At 38.1% G+C, this 17,234-nt stretch overlaps 2 protein-coding genes across 2 annotated transcripts; both read right to left on the bottom strand.

The window, feature by feature from the left end:
• Positions 1-14: 14 nt before the first annotated feature.
• On the bottom strand, positions 15-3,290 carry LOC139448290 (glycoprotein 3-alpha-L-fucosyltransferase A-like). Its single transcript, XM_071229837.1, has 2 exons — positions 3,233-3,290; positions 15-1,506 (listed from the first exon to the last, which is right to left on the bottom strand). The coding sequence occupies exon 2, from the start codon at positions 1,493-1,495 to the stop codon at positions 314-316; it is 1,182 nt and encodes a 393-aa protein (XP_071085938.1). The 5' UTR covers positions 1,496-1,506; positions 3,233-3,290; the 3' UTR covers positions 15-313.
• A 10,187-nt stretch (positions 3,291-13,477) lies between these two features.
• Positions 13,478-17,234, bottom strand: LOC139448507 (glycoprotein 3-alpha-L-fucosyltransferase A-like). Its single transcript, XM_071230066.1, has 2 exons — positions 17,205-17,234; positions 13,478-14,655 (listed from the first exon to the last, which is right to left on the bottom strand). The coding sequence occupies exon 2, from the start codon at positions 14,642-14,644 to the stop codon at positions 13,478-13,480; it is 1,167 nt and encodes a 388-aa protein (XP_071086167.1). The 5' UTR covers positions 14,645-14,655; positions 17,205-17,234.

Below are 17,234 nucleotides of genomic sequence, written 5' to 3'. Positions count from 1 at the left end.
TGATAGATCACTAACAGGAGTTTATGCACAGGAAACCCAGTTGCTAGGCTGACGTCACATGGCATTGTTTCGCCGGTGGATCTCGCAACAAAACTCCACAAATTACGTCAAAAGTATGGGAGTTAGGATAACCTTAGCACTACGAGAGCTTTGTGGAGCGGACCCTTGGATTCTGAAGGCAGGTCTTCGTATGGTATTTAATAAATACGTGTCAACTTTTGAAGCGTTGGAAGTATTATTCTGTTCAATTGGATTATGATGTGGATCGAGTGGTTGTCTTCCTGTTCAAACACGTTTCTTACATTCCCAAGCACTACGGCAGATCTTTGGGCTGTTCCAGGCATTGTCCATCTCTAAGCCAATGTTTCATATCTGTGTATGATTTTCTCGTAGTGTTTCCATGTAACTTGGCACACAGCTGACACCTCCAATCAAAATCTGCTCCTTCTGAATTAATGTATTCATACTTGTGCTTCCTTTCTAAAATCGCCCCCATAGCTGTCTCATTCCTCTCCAAATATCGGATATAGTTCGCCAAACTCTTTGGACTGTCAAATGATGCCGTGTTGATGAAGGTTCCTTCTGGCAGAAGACGTTCATAGTCAGCGCCTCCACGAACGATGGCAATAGCTGAAGTCATGAACGTGTTGTAGAACTTCTCTGTGATGTAGTCTTTACATAGGGAATTTTCAAATGAAAGATAAAATCTATACGTGGTGTTTAACAGTCCAAGACACTCGAAGAACCTTTCTCTGGGACAGTCAAAATTCTCATTATTTCTGCAGGCGCCATAAATGTCGACATCAATATGTTTCAACAGTTCTCGAACATACACTTCCCTTTTTGAGGGTGTACGACAGTTGCTTACAAACCAAGCAATAGATCGACTTTTCCGTCTTACAACATCACTTATATTCACACTGCCTCCAGTGTACACTATCCTATTGTAAGGATATGGTATATCCGAATCCAGTCGGTACGTCAAAGTCCAGTTAAAGCGGCCATTCCAGTCAGGACGGAAAATTGTGTTACTATAGTAGTAAGGAGGTGCTTCCCATCCATACATAATCCACACCTGGTTCATGTCCGTGTTTGGGTGTTTTGATGAAGGCAAATCAACACCATTGACAACCACAGCATCAGCTGTTGACATATGTGCCTCGTCTGTACTTATTTCACACGAACGAACGTAACAGTGGGCGAAAGATGTAACTGTCTTGTACCAGGGTGGGACGTTCATCCACACAATGCGTTTAGTTGCATGAGGAGAATCTGCTGAAGTAATGACCACATTTCGTCTATGAAATACGAGGGGATGCTTTTGAGAGACCTCGAGAATGGACGTTTCTCTTATGGACGTATTAACTTTTGTTGATTTGAAAGTTGTGAGTTGGAACATATCCATATCTAGATTACCTGTCCAATAGAAAGCTACAGTAGCGAGAGTTGTCATTGACAGACATATCAACAAACATCTTTGGTAGTTGGAGTTCATTATGTCCGAAGCTGAAAAAAGGTGTTAAAGAATGATTATTATGAGCATGCTTCATTATCGGTAAAAGTAGTCCACTTCGATGGTCGTGGCTACCACTACCATTACCACCACCACCACTATGACTACTACCACTGCCACAACGACCACCCTACCACCACTATCACTACCATAACCACCACCACCATTACCACTACAACTACTACTACCACCACAACCACCGAATTCTCTGTCTCTTTGGACACCAATGTTATTGACAAGATTCGGGAAATAAAAGCAACAAAACCTTTTCCACTTACATAGGAAATCTCTGCCAAAAGCAGAGTCAATTGTACGATAATGACTGTAACATGAGCATGTGTTCATGGATCACTATAAACTAGTGTTGATACCAGGTGTTCGCAAAAAGGTGAGCGTATCCTTCCCCGCCCGTAGCATTGTCGCAAACATATGCAAAAGCAAGGCAGGACACTTGTTCACCTTAAACATGGCAAATATGAGTACTTCGTGTCGAAATGTCACGCTTGCATCCCAAGTACCAAATTGTCCGACTCCCCAATGTTCTCGGTGCCTTAGGTTTGGTTAGGTTTAGGTATTGACTGAAAAGACGACTATGCTTGTCGTGAGAGGCGACAAACGGGATCGGGTGGTCAGGCTCGCTGACTTGGTTGATGCATGTCCTTTTTTTAATGCATTAGTTTAAAATGGAGAAGACATGTTCCAGTTAGGCTAAACTCGTCTTTAAAACATCAAATTACTTTAAATGTCAATATCAACAGACGAATTGTGTGTTGGTATTGCCTTTATCTCTACATTAAAAATCGCGAAAGAAAACTAACCCATGTAGGATACCACTGTGCCCTGGCTTGTTCTATTCTTCCAACAGTCCAAACTCGAGACTCAACAACATTTCCGATTACACTGGCCCAGGCTGACCCTAGCGGAATTCCGTCAGTTCTCCACGTGACACTCACACTGTAGTCTGTACCCTAGACCTGCGTCATGACTGTGGAATTTATATTTTTTAAATATTCACTTTTACTCAAAGCCAAGGCAAGTCTAGATCAAACTCGCCAAGTCCAGTTTAGTTGATTCCAAAACAGCTGAAGAGGAAAGGTTCTTTCACAAAAATATATCATTATTTTAAATAAATGTTCTCATTGATTAAGTGTCAGTTTATCTGTCCCCCAGATTCTTGAGAATATATTTGAAACGGACTCAATTCAAGAATGATTTGACAAGTCTAGATTGCCTAAGTTCTGGTCCTGAAATCAAGGGCTCCTTTCGGATTCAGTTGAGTAGATTTATAATTTTAACTACAAAAGAAGTATTTCTGGGATGTTGATTGATCACAAAACAATATTAAACATTTGTAATTTATGATGTAGTTAAGGTATGTGCACTTGTAAAAACCTGTATTTTGTAGTCAACCAAAGAAGATCTTCAACACCTTACATTATATATTGTTTTGAAATGTCTCGCTTCATGAACACGTTCCTTATTTCAATATTGTATTCAATTCAACACATGACTGTCTGTACACAACATTTATATATTTCACATGTATGCGACGGCTACATGGGCAAGTATAACCGCAAACACAAACTTGTGTTTGTTTAACATTTTTGTGTGTTAAAACACCTGTTATTTTAAAGGGAAATATAAACATTTAGTCTGTTCGGGTAAAGAATTCTAACTATTGTTCCTGAATTAAATATTATTTAAAACAAATTAGCCTACCTCTTGCTGCAATGTGTGGCCCAGTCAGTATCAAATAGCCATGTCAACGAAAACCCAGACACTTCAGGTATATACATCTTATTGCATGTAATGTGACACCAGATGTTGTTATCAACCAATACTCATGGTGTATACAACCAAAGACATATGAAACATCAATACTGTGTAATAACCATTTTCGTTTTTCTGCTCGCAGGTGAATATATGAAGTTACATAAGCTATTAGAACTCTTGTATGCCAGCTGGGACCATGTCAATATACCATGTATGAAATGTATTTACACGTTGAACGCATTGACAGAGAGTATTGTTATCTTGAACGGTTTCTGCAAACGAAGTAGACATTTGGGATTCTATTTATGCACACGAAGATGTTTCATTTATTAAAATATGCCTGTGTTTGTTTGAAGGGAACATGTTCATCACCAACTTTGCTGCAGGCTCTTTGCAGGGTAGGAGTACACAAAGACTATTCAGGGACAATCAATTCAATTAATTAATCAGTACTACTACCAGTGCAAAATAAAGTATGTTTTTATAAGTATCTATAACATGTTATGTCTTTGTGTATATATATTCACATAAATGAAGTACAAGTTTACTTTTTTACAGTATTATATATATAAAGTACCAGATTACTTTTCTATTTTTCTTGTATCACTCCATTCTAATACTTAGGCAACATAGGCAATGACCTACATGTATGTTGTTTTAAGGTGTATGACAAACGGGACGTGTTACTAATGGGGAGATACCAATAAAGATGGCCCAGGTTGACCCAAGCGGGATTCCTTCAACTAGTCAGTTTTCCATGCGATACTCAAAGCGTAGTTTGTCTCCCAGACCCTAGAGAATAAATTTGAAAAGGACTCAAACTCAAGTCAAGAATGATTTGGCAAGTCAAGATTGCCTCCGTATTGGCCCTGAAATCAAGCGTTGTTCTGGGCTCTATTTGGAGTCTATTTAGTAGCTTTTTTATTTTAACGTCGAACATTATATTTTAGGGCTAAATGTTAAACCACTGACACCGGTACATTCGAAGTTATTTATATCTTGAACTAGAAATCGAATCATCGTTCATTGTCCGATGTTAATACATCGATGACAAGTAAGGACAGTTGACACCATCGTCTATTTATTATAATCAAATTTACCCGTATGTGCATTACTGCAATGGATATGTAAATGATCATGCACTTAGTATGATCAAACACTATTTTCTATTGTGCTGTGTATCTAACCACTTCCAATGATATCTTTCCTGGTTGGTTTATCTATGTTTTATATTCAATAGCAATTTGTTATTTAATTCACTGAATCATGTAGTCTGAATGTTAACAAGTACATACAAAATATATATTTTAATTGCATTGCAAAAGACGATATATATCTTCCATCATTTGCTTGCTGGCTTGCGTTTTGTTGTGTTCACGGAAAAACATTCCCGTAAGTCAATGCGCTCATACCACAATAAGTCCAGTCTGGCCCATCGATCGGCCGGAGCTACCGCCCATTATCGTAGCTGGCCTTTAGTTATATGATCTCACATGGCTAATGAATATCCTAAGTGAACAAGAACCTAATCGATGAGGTGTCCTTTATCCTCCTTATTCGACTCCTAGTGGAAATCTGATATCTCAATTCACAGCTGTTTTTATATATGTTGCGCTAAATATTCGAAACAGAGTGAATGAGCTGGTTTGAACAACATATGTACAGTGCCTCTATTTGAAATGGCTACAGCTCTCCAGTTTGAAAAAGTGTGTGTGTGTGTGTGCTGTTTAACGCCGCACTCAGCAATATTCCCGTTCTAAGACGGCTGTCTTATAAGAGCTGTACTAAGAACAACGATTCACGCCGTCAGAGCACGTTAACAACCCGATAACTTGAATCATGAGTTGCCTCGCACTATAAGTGTAGGTTGCTGGGGATATACCGATATATTTTAAGCTGTTTTTCTTTACACTTAAAATGTGTGTAATGCCAAACATACATGACGGCAAAAATGTCCCTTGTGGTGTATTTGTTGTTTTTCACACGAATGTATTAGGGCGTCCACATACATGTACATCGATAAACTTACATGTACACACCGCAAATGTGATTCACTACAACACGCATTCACAGGCTATCGACGAAGAACAGATACAAAATTGTCAAATTCATACAAGTCTCAACAGAAAATCGGTTTATCTGGGTATCTGTTAATGAACACAGAATTGTTGCATGTATTTTATTGTGATATTACAGTTTGCATTAACAAGAAAGAAATCTGATAATCGTTATTGCTAATAATTGATTAAGAAACTATGTACTTTCAAAACACAATCATCAGGTAGTTCACGTTTACTCGACTATGAAACATTCGCTAACTCTTATTATGGAACAAAATATCGCAGTGCAGGGTTTCCTGAACTCCCAACATGCATGAACTGATGGTTGTGCTTATCCAGGCATGAAAATAGTACATTGGTTCATTTTGCTTCAAGACATACGTCCTGATTTCTGGAGATGTGAGTGAGTGCATGCTATTGGGTATCTAAGACATCAATATTCAAGCTATATTCCAGTGACCTGTAGATTACTAAGGCATACCAATTCACACAACTGGTTGACAGCATGAACAACAATGCATGTCCCTCATTTTAGGAGAAGATTACACACAATGCAACATGTCACACATTGGGTATTAATTTTGTATGATTGAATATACCCGCACTAAAGAAAATTCTGAATAATCTGAAAAAACAAATACAATTCGAAATGTTTTCAATAACTATTGAACCAAACTGAACATTGTATAATTAAAAACATTTGTAAATGTTACATTGACTGAGTGTGCATTTATTTTAACAGTGTATACAATTGTTGATATACCACTGTTGATGGGTTTGTGGTATAAGACATATGTGCATCTTGAACCTTGAAACGTGTACTTTATCCACAAATAAGTTGAGCTGTGGACCCATTGTGATCCATGATAATGATGTGTGGTCTAAATGGACTTATATACATGAACCGCTCTCTTACTGTAACAAAACTGAACCCATTACATGATTATAGCAAATGCATTCATAGAGTCTTTTAATAAAGTATTACTTTAACATTATGTTGTTAAATTTCATCGCTCTCTCTTATTGGAAGGATTATCAAAAATGGGATGAGTGAGTAGTTCAAATAGATTCCGATGTAAGAGTCTAAACGTCCCGATTAACTATAATGCTCTCAGACAGCACATTTTACCAAATGTTTGAATTGGAACATAGGAATTGGAACATATTATTGGTCCACATCCATGTTTTTTAAGCACAAAATGTCTTTTACGCTCGGTAATAGTGAGGACTGTCATCACTGTGTTTGTGTTTCCGTGGTTTGTTTAGGTAAACAATATAAAAACAGTGCGATACCGACGCCGTAGTCTGTATCCTAGTCTGTCGCCCAGTCCCTGAACCACATTTCTTTCCCTTCCGCCCAGTCCTCTTTGTAGTACTACAGTCTAAATGAAGCAAGTCCAGGCTTTCCTCTGGTTCTGGGTCTGTTATTATCTGAGGTGAGGCAAGTAGCTGGAGAGGCTGGGACCTTGTCCTGCTCCATTTGTGTGAAATATGTATGAGACCTTGCACACAGTCTATCATCTTCAATATTGCATGTCTAGCTATATCTGCCTTAATTCATCGCTTGGAACAAAGCTCCTTATTAATTGCATAGTGTAAATATGAGTATTTCACTACCTTAATCGTGATCTGACTTATTCAAACACATATGGCATCGTATTCCCCATCGTGCCTATGATTAAGGCTTAATTGTAAAACAGAGCATTATTTCTTTTGACTGACCACAATATTTGTGTTGCACTCTCTCAGTGTAAACATTCAGGACACCTTCAAGTTCAGACAGTTGCGAGGGTTTTCACTGAAAGGAGCTTTACCTATATCGTCTCCATGTCAACAAACCTGTCCGCCCGATCCCGTTAGTCGCCTCTTACGACAAGGATAATCCTCTCTTACAACAAGCATGGTTTCTTGAAGACCTTTTCTATTGTCAAAGAATATGTGTAGTGATGTAATGTAATATGTACAAAAAATGGAATTCAATTATCGAGTTGAATTGATCAGAATATACAAGCGTCGGTGTGTGTTGCAGTAACGACCCCAAACCGTATTTGTGAACATATATTACAGGCCATATACATGCATGGTATCATGAATTGAATTACTATTATATCCTCCAGGTTTGGTTATTTGCTAGGATCAGAGCAGATGTTGTGACGCTGAAGTTACCAGAGTACCTTCCATTTACAGGAACTGTTCTGGCACTTATGCCAGACCATGGCAGGTGGTGACAGCTGATGATTAATGTCCATCAGATGACAAACAGGCGACGCATTAATAATTCCACAAAAAGAGAGAAATACAAACATTAACACAAACAACTCATAATTACAAGAGTTTCGAGACAACAAACTGCGCTTAAACCTATCACTTTTCTGAGATTGTAATGTAGTAAAACATGTATCGTCCTTGTTTCGAGCTTTGGTGTTTATTTTCCATCATATCTACAATGTGTTTAAGAGCAGTCATCCGAATTTGTCTAGCATGTTTTTGCAGCTCTGTATGGTAAGGTCTACTTTCGCCTGCAGAGAAGGTCTCCAACAGTCATATAATTACACCCCTTTGTTGGTAATGGATCAGTCCCAACAGCAGCCATGTCTACTGGTCGCGGCGTATACAGTGCTAGTAATGTGTATTGTTATAGAAACTATAAAGAATGAAATATTTTGTCACTAAACGTTGAGTAGAGGATAGGTAAGACGGTTATTGATATTATGATATTAATGAATGCAACTGATCTGAAACAGTAAATGGTTATAGGAGATTTACCTAAGAAACTGCACTCCTTAGTGGATTCTGACTGTTGTTTAGTAACATAAGACCACTGATGGATTATTTAGCTATATCTGCCTGAATTCATAGCTTGGAGAAAAGCTCCTTATTAATTGTACTGTGAAAATATTAATATTTCACTACCGTAATTAATCATGATCTGACGTATTCAAACACACATGTCAGCATATTCCCCATCGTGCCTATGATTAAGGCTTAATTGTAAAACACAAGTATTATTTCTTTTAACTGACCAGGTACAGGCTTTTAGTGTCAGATATTTGCAACTCCAGCTTAAGATGTTGCTATACTGGCAGGAAATATAAGGCATTTCTTTGCAATGCTCTGGTCGCACGAGGCGATAAGTAACTGCCCTTAATGTTTTAGAAAGTGTGAATTCCCTTGAGTTTTGTACAACCCACGTTTTTTAAAAGGACGACCTCAGCTGATTGACTTTTACACGTACTCATGTCGCTACACCGATGCAGTTATTACACACACTGTTTGTGCAGCACTCTCTCAGCATAAAACATTCAGGACAGCTTCAAGTGTAGACAGTTGCAAGGTTTTTCACCTCCATTGAAAAGTATTCTTCTACATCTTTTGATTTCATAGTTCTTTAATAAGGATTTTCAAAAATGGGATTGGTGATCAGTTCAAATATATGCTATCGGTGACAATCCAGTGACTGATATCATCAACATCGATCGTGGAATACGATGGCATGCATCAACCAAGTCAGCAAGCCTGACCACTCGATCCCGTAAGTCACCTCTTACGACAAGGGTAATCGCCTCTTACAACAAGCATGGTTTGCTGTTCAAAGACCTGTTCTAACCCGGATCTTCGCAGGTTGTCAAAACTTATGTGTAGTGATGTAATGTAATATGTACAAAATATAGTATTCAATTATCGAGTTGAATTGATTGGAATATACAAGCGTCGGTGTGTGTTGCATTAACGACCCCAAACCGTATTTGTGAACATATAAACATTAAATGGTTATGGGATATTTACCTAAGAAACTGCACACCTTAGAGCATTCCGATTGTTGTTTAGTAACACAAGACCACTGATTAATTATTTGATAGACAATTAATTCCAAATAACATTAGAGGGAAATAAGTGATAAGGCAATGTGTAAACCCAGGTTGTACAACAACATATATGGGAGGATGGACACGGTTATTGATCCACTACGCCGCGATATAACTGGAATACTGTTAAAAGCGGCGTTAACCCTAACTCACACACTATTGCTCCACTCGTAACAACTATTTTTACCTGCTGCCCGAGGGAGTCGATAATGTAACTGAAAGGGTAAACTTGAAAATGCATAAATCACTGGTGCATAAAGTTGCGTTGATAACACTGTTGGCCAACTTCACCGTTGACGCCCTATGTAGTGCATATTTCATCTTGAAGATAAATAGTTACAATTACAAACAATAACAAAGACAATGTTGAGTGTAAGTAACCATACGACTAAAGTAACAATAGTCCATTCTAATGGCTACAAGCAGCATCTCATATTTTTCAAGATTTACTTTCATTAACTGTTATAACCAAATAATAGGGAAACCGAGTGTCCGAGAGTGCTAACTGTGCATGGCGGAGGGATATTGGTTACTTGGTAACATGGTTTAGTTTGACTTCTTGGCGCATGTCTGAATTCCAATTCCTAAAACTGACTTATCAACGAATTTCAGAGAAATGCATGCCGTGGCAGCCAGAAATATGAAACCTACTGCTTCCTAAATGAAGCCTTAGTCATCACGTGTGTCAGGGTACCGGCGCAATGTTATTGGTCGTTAACATTTGTACAAGGCGGAGCAAAAAGCATCGGTTATTTTCGAAAAACTCCGTACACTTTCTGGATGCTCACCAATTTATCAATTTTCATGATTTGTTAGTCGTATTTCCCATATGGTAAAAAACGACGTTTGCAGTTTTAATAACTAATTTTGTACTCTATCGTCACTAAGTTACAGATTGTAGACCAAATACCATTTCGTTGGTTGGTTGGTTGGTTGTTAAACGCCGCACCCGGCTATATTCCAGCTATATGATGCCGGTCTGTAAATAAACGAGTCTGGACCAGACAGTCCAGTGATTAATATCATGAGCATCGATCCACGCAATTGGGATCGATGACATGCATCAACCAAGTCGGCGAGCCTGACCACCCGACGACCACCACCACTGACGAGAATTTAGTATTGAAATAGCTAAAGAAATACTTGTTTAGCCAAGTTTAGATAACATACCCGCCCCTTCAGATGTTGTCTGTCGGGTTTGAAATGCAAAACAAGCGCTGTTGCTGTATGGTAAGTGTGACAAAATAGTGTGTACTAATGGTTTGCATGGTGGAAAAAGGGGAACTCACTGTCCGAATTTCCGGATAAAAGAACCATCTTATATAGTATTTATTTCATTGACCATACATATTGTCCGGTAGGCGAGGTGTCCGGTTATCTGTTCCACTGTAATTTAGGTATTTACATACAAAACAATATAATTTTAAGAAACCCATACATACTGTATATTTGCTGACGATGCTGCCCATGCTGATCATGCTGATAATTTCAATTTTTAAAATATATGATTTCGCGAAACTTTTCCTCGACATTTTATCAAAAAGAACATTATAAGAGGAAAAGTAATGTTTTAATAGATCACGCATATAAAGTAGAAAGTGGCCTGTTCACTGAGGCTTCGTGGTTACTGACTCTGAGTCAATGCGACAGCCACAATCGACCAGACCAAACACGATATACGATATTATATGGTTTAGATAACATACAGGCCCCTTTAGAGGGTTTGAACTGCAAAACATGCGTGGTTGCTGTACGGTATACGTAAGTGTGACACAATAGTGTGTAATTTTCAAGGTGGAAAAAAAAGGGAAACTCACTGTCCGAATTTTCGGATAAAAGAACACTCTTATATGGTATATATTTCACTGACCATCAATATTGTCCGGTAGGATAGGTGTCCGGTTATCTTGGGTCCAAAAAAGGGGAGTTCCACTGTAATTTAGGTGATCGTAGTTATTGCAATCAGGATACAGTATCTACATACAAAACAATATAATTTTAAGAAGTCGGTGCATACAGTATATTTGCTGACGATGCTGTCCTTGCTGAATAATTTCAATTTTTAAAATATATAATTTCGCGAACCTTTTCCTCGACATTTTATCAAAAAGAACTTATAAAAAGAAAAATAATGTTTTGATAGATCAAACATATAACGTAGAAAGTGGTTAACGACTCTGAGTCAATGCGACAGCCAAAACCAACCAGACCAAACACGATATACGATATTATATGGCGTAATGATATCACTGAGTCTAAGTACTTTTTTATTTTCGTTGAACATTGCGGTTGAAACGTAAACATGTGTATGCAGTATGAGACTGCCGTATGACCGAACATATGTCATGATCATACGTGTTTGTTTCATGTTATATTCAGTTTTTAATTGTTTTGAATTAACATCATATTTTACTATGTTACTATATTGAAAACAGCATTATTTACTAGCAATAGAGTATTAGGTCCGAATCACAAGGTAAACAAAATTCGTCGGCTTCACATAAGGATTTATCTCCCTTTACCTGTTCGGTGGCCCATTCAACATGAAATTGCATATTTTAGTAGAAAAACTCACTCTGTTACCCTAATTAGATTGGTCTAGACTTTTAGTGTGTGTAACTTACATATAATCTGATTGAATTTCATCAGAAATTGTTTCCATTATTTCTTTGAGTGGCATTTAGCAGTTGGAATGGTAACTAAGTCAAAACTGTTATGGATGAGCAACTTCTTTACTACAATTGGGCGACGTTTCGGTGTAGATTCTAACACTGTTATTATTTGCTCGATAACGGTGTTAGAATCTACAACGAAACGTCGCCCAATTGTAATAAAGAAGTTGCTCATCCATAACAATTTTCAATTAGTTGTTTAGTTGAAGGTCAAAACGTAAATTGACTGGACTATTATGGAAGAAAAGGATAGTTGACTGTTTAAGTTTAATGCTAATAAATGAAGTTAAGTAACGACTGAATGCTTTGACTAACGCTTAGTCTCTAAAGTATTTGGATGGTAATAAGCAACTACATTCAAATTGAAAACTAGCCACAACGTGTTTGAAGATTCAGAACTGTGGAAAACCTAGACTTGCTATTACAAGGTTATTACATTACAGTAAGGGTTTGGCGGAAAATAAAATAATGTGGTTCAGGGACTGTGAGACCTGCTACTAAATGCCATGGACCAATAGAGTCATTTGGGTCTCACGTAGTGCAATAGCATTCCGATAATGTACTGCTAGAATACAGTTTACACAGCAGTATTGCTCGAACTGCATAGACCCTTTAGGTAAAAACGCCATGTCTGCCTTTTAATCTAGTTTGGTAAACGAACGCAACATGATATTCCCGTTTTCATATTCGGCTCTTGATTGTAATAAAGAAGTTGTTCATCCATAAATTCTTATCCTTGTTTCAGAAAGAGCGTTTTAGCAGCCTTCCGACAATAATAACATGCACAGATGTAACATATGACAACGCGACAAAATGAAGAATTTGACTAAGTTCGGCCAAATGTCTTGCACCGGGGCCTGCGTGGAAGAAATAGCTCTTGGGGCCAGCTATCCAAAACTATATAACATGTGCGCGACAGATGTGGAGCCTCATCATTTCTATATTTTCATATATCCCAAGTTAATACACTTGGGGGGTTCAGCGTTTATGCAGGCAGTATGAACACAGCGGCAAGAAACACAGTATGAAACTCTCACCAATAGGTTTATTTCTTTCTATTCACATCGTTGCTGCCTTACCGTTAGCGTTATCAAATACATACGTTGATTATGATGAGGTTCAGAAAAACAACTTGTTAGGTTTTCAACACATTTTAATATTCAAACTGCAAACGTTTCGGCAGTTGGCTGGGTTTGAAACCCGGACCTCAGTAGTAACAAATGCTTAAATTATTGGTTCAACTGATTTACTTATTTAAGGAAACTTATGGACGTTTGTTGATATTTCAAAATATTATAATTAACTTATATTTTTTTCCGGGGAATCGAGGAGTTCGTCTTACAAAAGATCGAATAAGGATTCCGGTATGGAACACGGGTTGGTTGGAATGATCCTAGTGCAGGGGGGAGAAGGTGGTTGACCAATGACAGATGGGAAAAATGAGTATAGCTCTGACGTAGACAGAGAGAGCAAACATAGGATCAGTGCTTTAACTAGGGTATTCCAAGAATCAACTGGGGACTCCCACTGCCTCGCGTGCAAATCTTGTATTAATCTTCAATGATTATGACACGTTTCGTACATTCCCAAACACTACGGCAGATCTTTGGGCTGTTCCAGGCATTGTCCATCCTTAAGCCAATGTTTCATATCTATGTAAGATTTTCTCGTAGTATTTCCATGTAACTTGGCACACAGCTGACACCTCCAATCAAAATATGTCCCTCTTGAATTAATGTATTCATACTTGTGCTTCTCTTCTAAAATCGCCCCCATAGCTGTCTCATTGCTCTCCAAATATCGGATATAGTTCGCCAAACTCTTTGGACTGTCAAATGATGCTGTGTTGATGAAGGTTCCTTCTGGCAGAAGACGTGCATAGTCAGCGCCTCCACGAACGATGGCAATAGCTGAAGTCCTGAACGTGTTGTAGAACTTCTCTGTGATGTAGTCTTTACATAGAGAATTTTCGAACGAAAGATAAAATCTATACGTGGTGTTTAACAGTCCAAGACACTCGATGGGCCTTTCTCTGGGACAGTCATAACTCTCATTATTTCTGCAGGCGCCATAAATGTCGACATCAATATGTTTCCGCAATTCTTCAACATACACTTCCCTCTTTGAGGGTGTACGACAGTTGCTTACAAACCAAGCAATAGATCGGCTTTTCCGTCTTACAACATCACTTATATTCACACTACCTCCAGTGTACACTATTCTATTGTAAGGAAGTGGTATATCCGAACCCAGTCGGTACGTCAAAGTCCAGTTAAAACGACCATTCCAGTCAGGACGGAAAATTGTGTTAGTTGAATAGTGGGGAGGTGCTTCCCATCCATACATTATCCACACCTGGTTCATGTCAGTGTTTGGGTGTCTTGATGAAGGCAAATCAACACCATTGACAACCACAGCATCAGCTGATGAAATATGTGCCTCGTCTGTACTTATTTCACACGAACGAATGTAACAGTGGGCGAAAGATGTGACTGTCTTGTACCAGGGTGGGACGTACATCCACACAATGCGTTTAGTTGCATGTGGAGAATCTGCTGAAGTAATGACCACATTTCGTCTATGAAATACGAGGGGATGCTTTTGAGAGACCTCGAGAATGGAGGTTTCAACTTTTGTTGATTTGAAAGTTTTGAGTTGGAACATATCCACATTTAGATAAACTGTCCAATAGAAAGCTACAGAAGCGAGAGTTGTTATTGACAGGCACATAAAGAAAAATCTTTGATAGTTGGAATCCATAATGTCCAGAGCTGAAAAAAAGTTGTAAAGAATGATTATTATGGCATGCTTCATTACCTTTATGGGCATGCACTGTGTCCTGAACACTACTGAACTAAGATTCAATATTCCGTTATGTAGCTGCAATACTGCTGACTTCGGCATTGAACAACATTTCTCGTCGCCATTTTTTTGTCCTCTCAAAAACCATACTTCCGGTTCGCCGGAAGTTATTCAAAAGTCGGAATGACGGAATGTGGAGCCTTAACATTAATTTCGTTGCAAGTAAGTTAAACATGTTTTCTTTGCACAGTTACTTACTCTTTGTACCCCAAACTACACTTCACTGACGCATGTGCTATCTAAACCAATCACGATACTTGTCAAAACGATCACTGGTGAAATATATCGCAACCGCTAAAAGTTCAGACATGTTTCCGCTTTTATCATTCCAGTCAACATGTGCAGATCTGGGTGCATCAAACAAAATAATATGAAGTCTGATCTCTCCCCTTTCTTCAGTCAATAGCCACGACACTATTACATTCTCCACAATTTTTAGTCCAGGGTCGATCCAAAAACGGACACATACACACACACGCACGCACGCACGCACGCATGCATGCATGCACACGCACACACACATACACATACACACACACACACACACACACACACACACACACACACACACACACACACACACTTCCCCTATGAAAATTACACATGAATCTGCCATGACCACCACCCTCCCTCACCGCAAAAAAATATAATTAAAAATTACGTTTGAAAAAAAGTCGAGCCTATGAGTATGATCCGTCTGAGAAATAAAAGAAATATAAAATATATCCAACTTTGTGCCGAGATTTACAAAATCATTTATCCGCCTCTAACTCATATCCATATGATATGATCCAAACACATGTAAAACACGATGACCTGATAAGGTAAGATGCATAACGGTTTTCCGAAAGCAAACATCTGCAGGCCAGCCAAGCCAACATCACTGTGGTTTTGAAGTGATTGCTTCTTCAGGCAACAGACGGTACCCGAACTTAGTTCTGTCCTTGCAAAGTCATGGTCTGGCCTATAATTGTGTTAAAAGGTGACATTAAAATTTAGAACGGACATTATCAACCAAATGACAAGTTTGACGCTTTACTAATATAGTATTGTTTTCTTAGGTGCAGTAACAGCAATGGCAACACAAGGGATGGCTTTGTTGGCATCAAAATGAAGACGTACCTTGGACAACCAGAATCCAGTTAGGTATCCGACAGCGAAATAGAATCCTGTATGAACTACACCCGCCACCCCATATACTCCAACCAGCAACATACCTCACACAAATAGTTACCTTCAAGGGATCACAAGGGTGTTTATTAGGTGGTAACGCTCCGCTTTAATCCTCCAGATAAATATTTATCTACTCATCTCGACATTCAATTGGGCCCCTGTGTTTACGTCAATCAGTTTCTGCTGAGGATAGTTGCTATGTGGTTGATGAGTGTGGTGTTATAAGTGTGTCAGGCTTTGGGAAGCGTATTAAATTACCATTGCTTTTTGCATATAAGACGTGCGAACTGTCGTTGGTTTTTGCATTACTGACACGCACATTTATGAATGATGTCAAGAAAGAGTATAAATGACGTTTGATATGTTTCTGCATGCTCGTCTGTAATTTATTTACATCATACTTTTGAAGAATCTATGATTTGATAAACTTTTAAGCATCTATCAAATGGATTTTCAAGACATTCGTATTCATCATTGCAGTATAGTACATTAGGTATAGTGATCGTTTTCTCTTTTTTCCAATTTAATATAAAAATTACCACAATTGCTACACTTCGGTGTAAAATTATATATGAGGGAGATTTTATGTATTACTATCTTCAGAACATTTCCGATTTATGTCGAAGCATTTTTGAAAATAATTGTGTATTACCGTGGTGTTTAATGTAAGTATTTAGGGACTTCACAAGGTCAGTAAGTAACTTACAAAATGATATTTTCTTTGTTGTTCCGTTTTATTGTACCACTGTATTATAAAGCTGTATCCAATAATTTGGAATAGAATGTATTAGTTTAATATAGACACGATATGTTCCAGTTAGGCTAAACTCGTCTTTAAAACATCAAATTACTTTAAATGTCAATATCAACAGACGAATTGTGTGTTGGTATTGTTTTAATCTCTACATTAAAAATCCCGAAAGAAAACTAACCCATGAATTACACCACTGTGCCCTAGCTTGTTCTATTATTCCAACAGTCCAAACTCGAGACTCAACCAAAGAAGAACACCTTACATTATGTAATACTATTGTTTTGAAATGTCTCGCTTCATGAACACGGTCCTTATTTCAATATGACTGTACACAACATTTATATATTTTATATGTTTACGACGGCTCCATAGGCAAGTATAACCGCAAACATAAACTTGTGGTTGTTTAACATTTTTGTGTGTTAAAACACCTGTTATTTTAAGGAGAAATATAAACATTTAGTCTGTTCGGGTAACGAATTCTAACTATTGTTTCCTGAATTAAATATTGTTTAAGACACATGAGCCTACCTCTTGCTGCAATGTGTGGCCCAGTCAGTA

This window comes from Haliotis cracherodii, unplaced genomic scaffold (assembly GCF_022045235.1).
Source record: "Haliotis cracherodii isolate W230 unplaced genomic scaffold, xgHalCrac1.p SCAF_7, whole genome shotgun sequence".
NCBI classification, from domain to species: domain Eukaryota; kingdom Metazoa; phylum Mollusca; class Gastropoda; order Lepetellida; family Haliotidae; genus Haliotis; species Haliotis cracherodii.
This window is presented reverse-complemented; position numbering and strand designations above follow the sequence as displayed.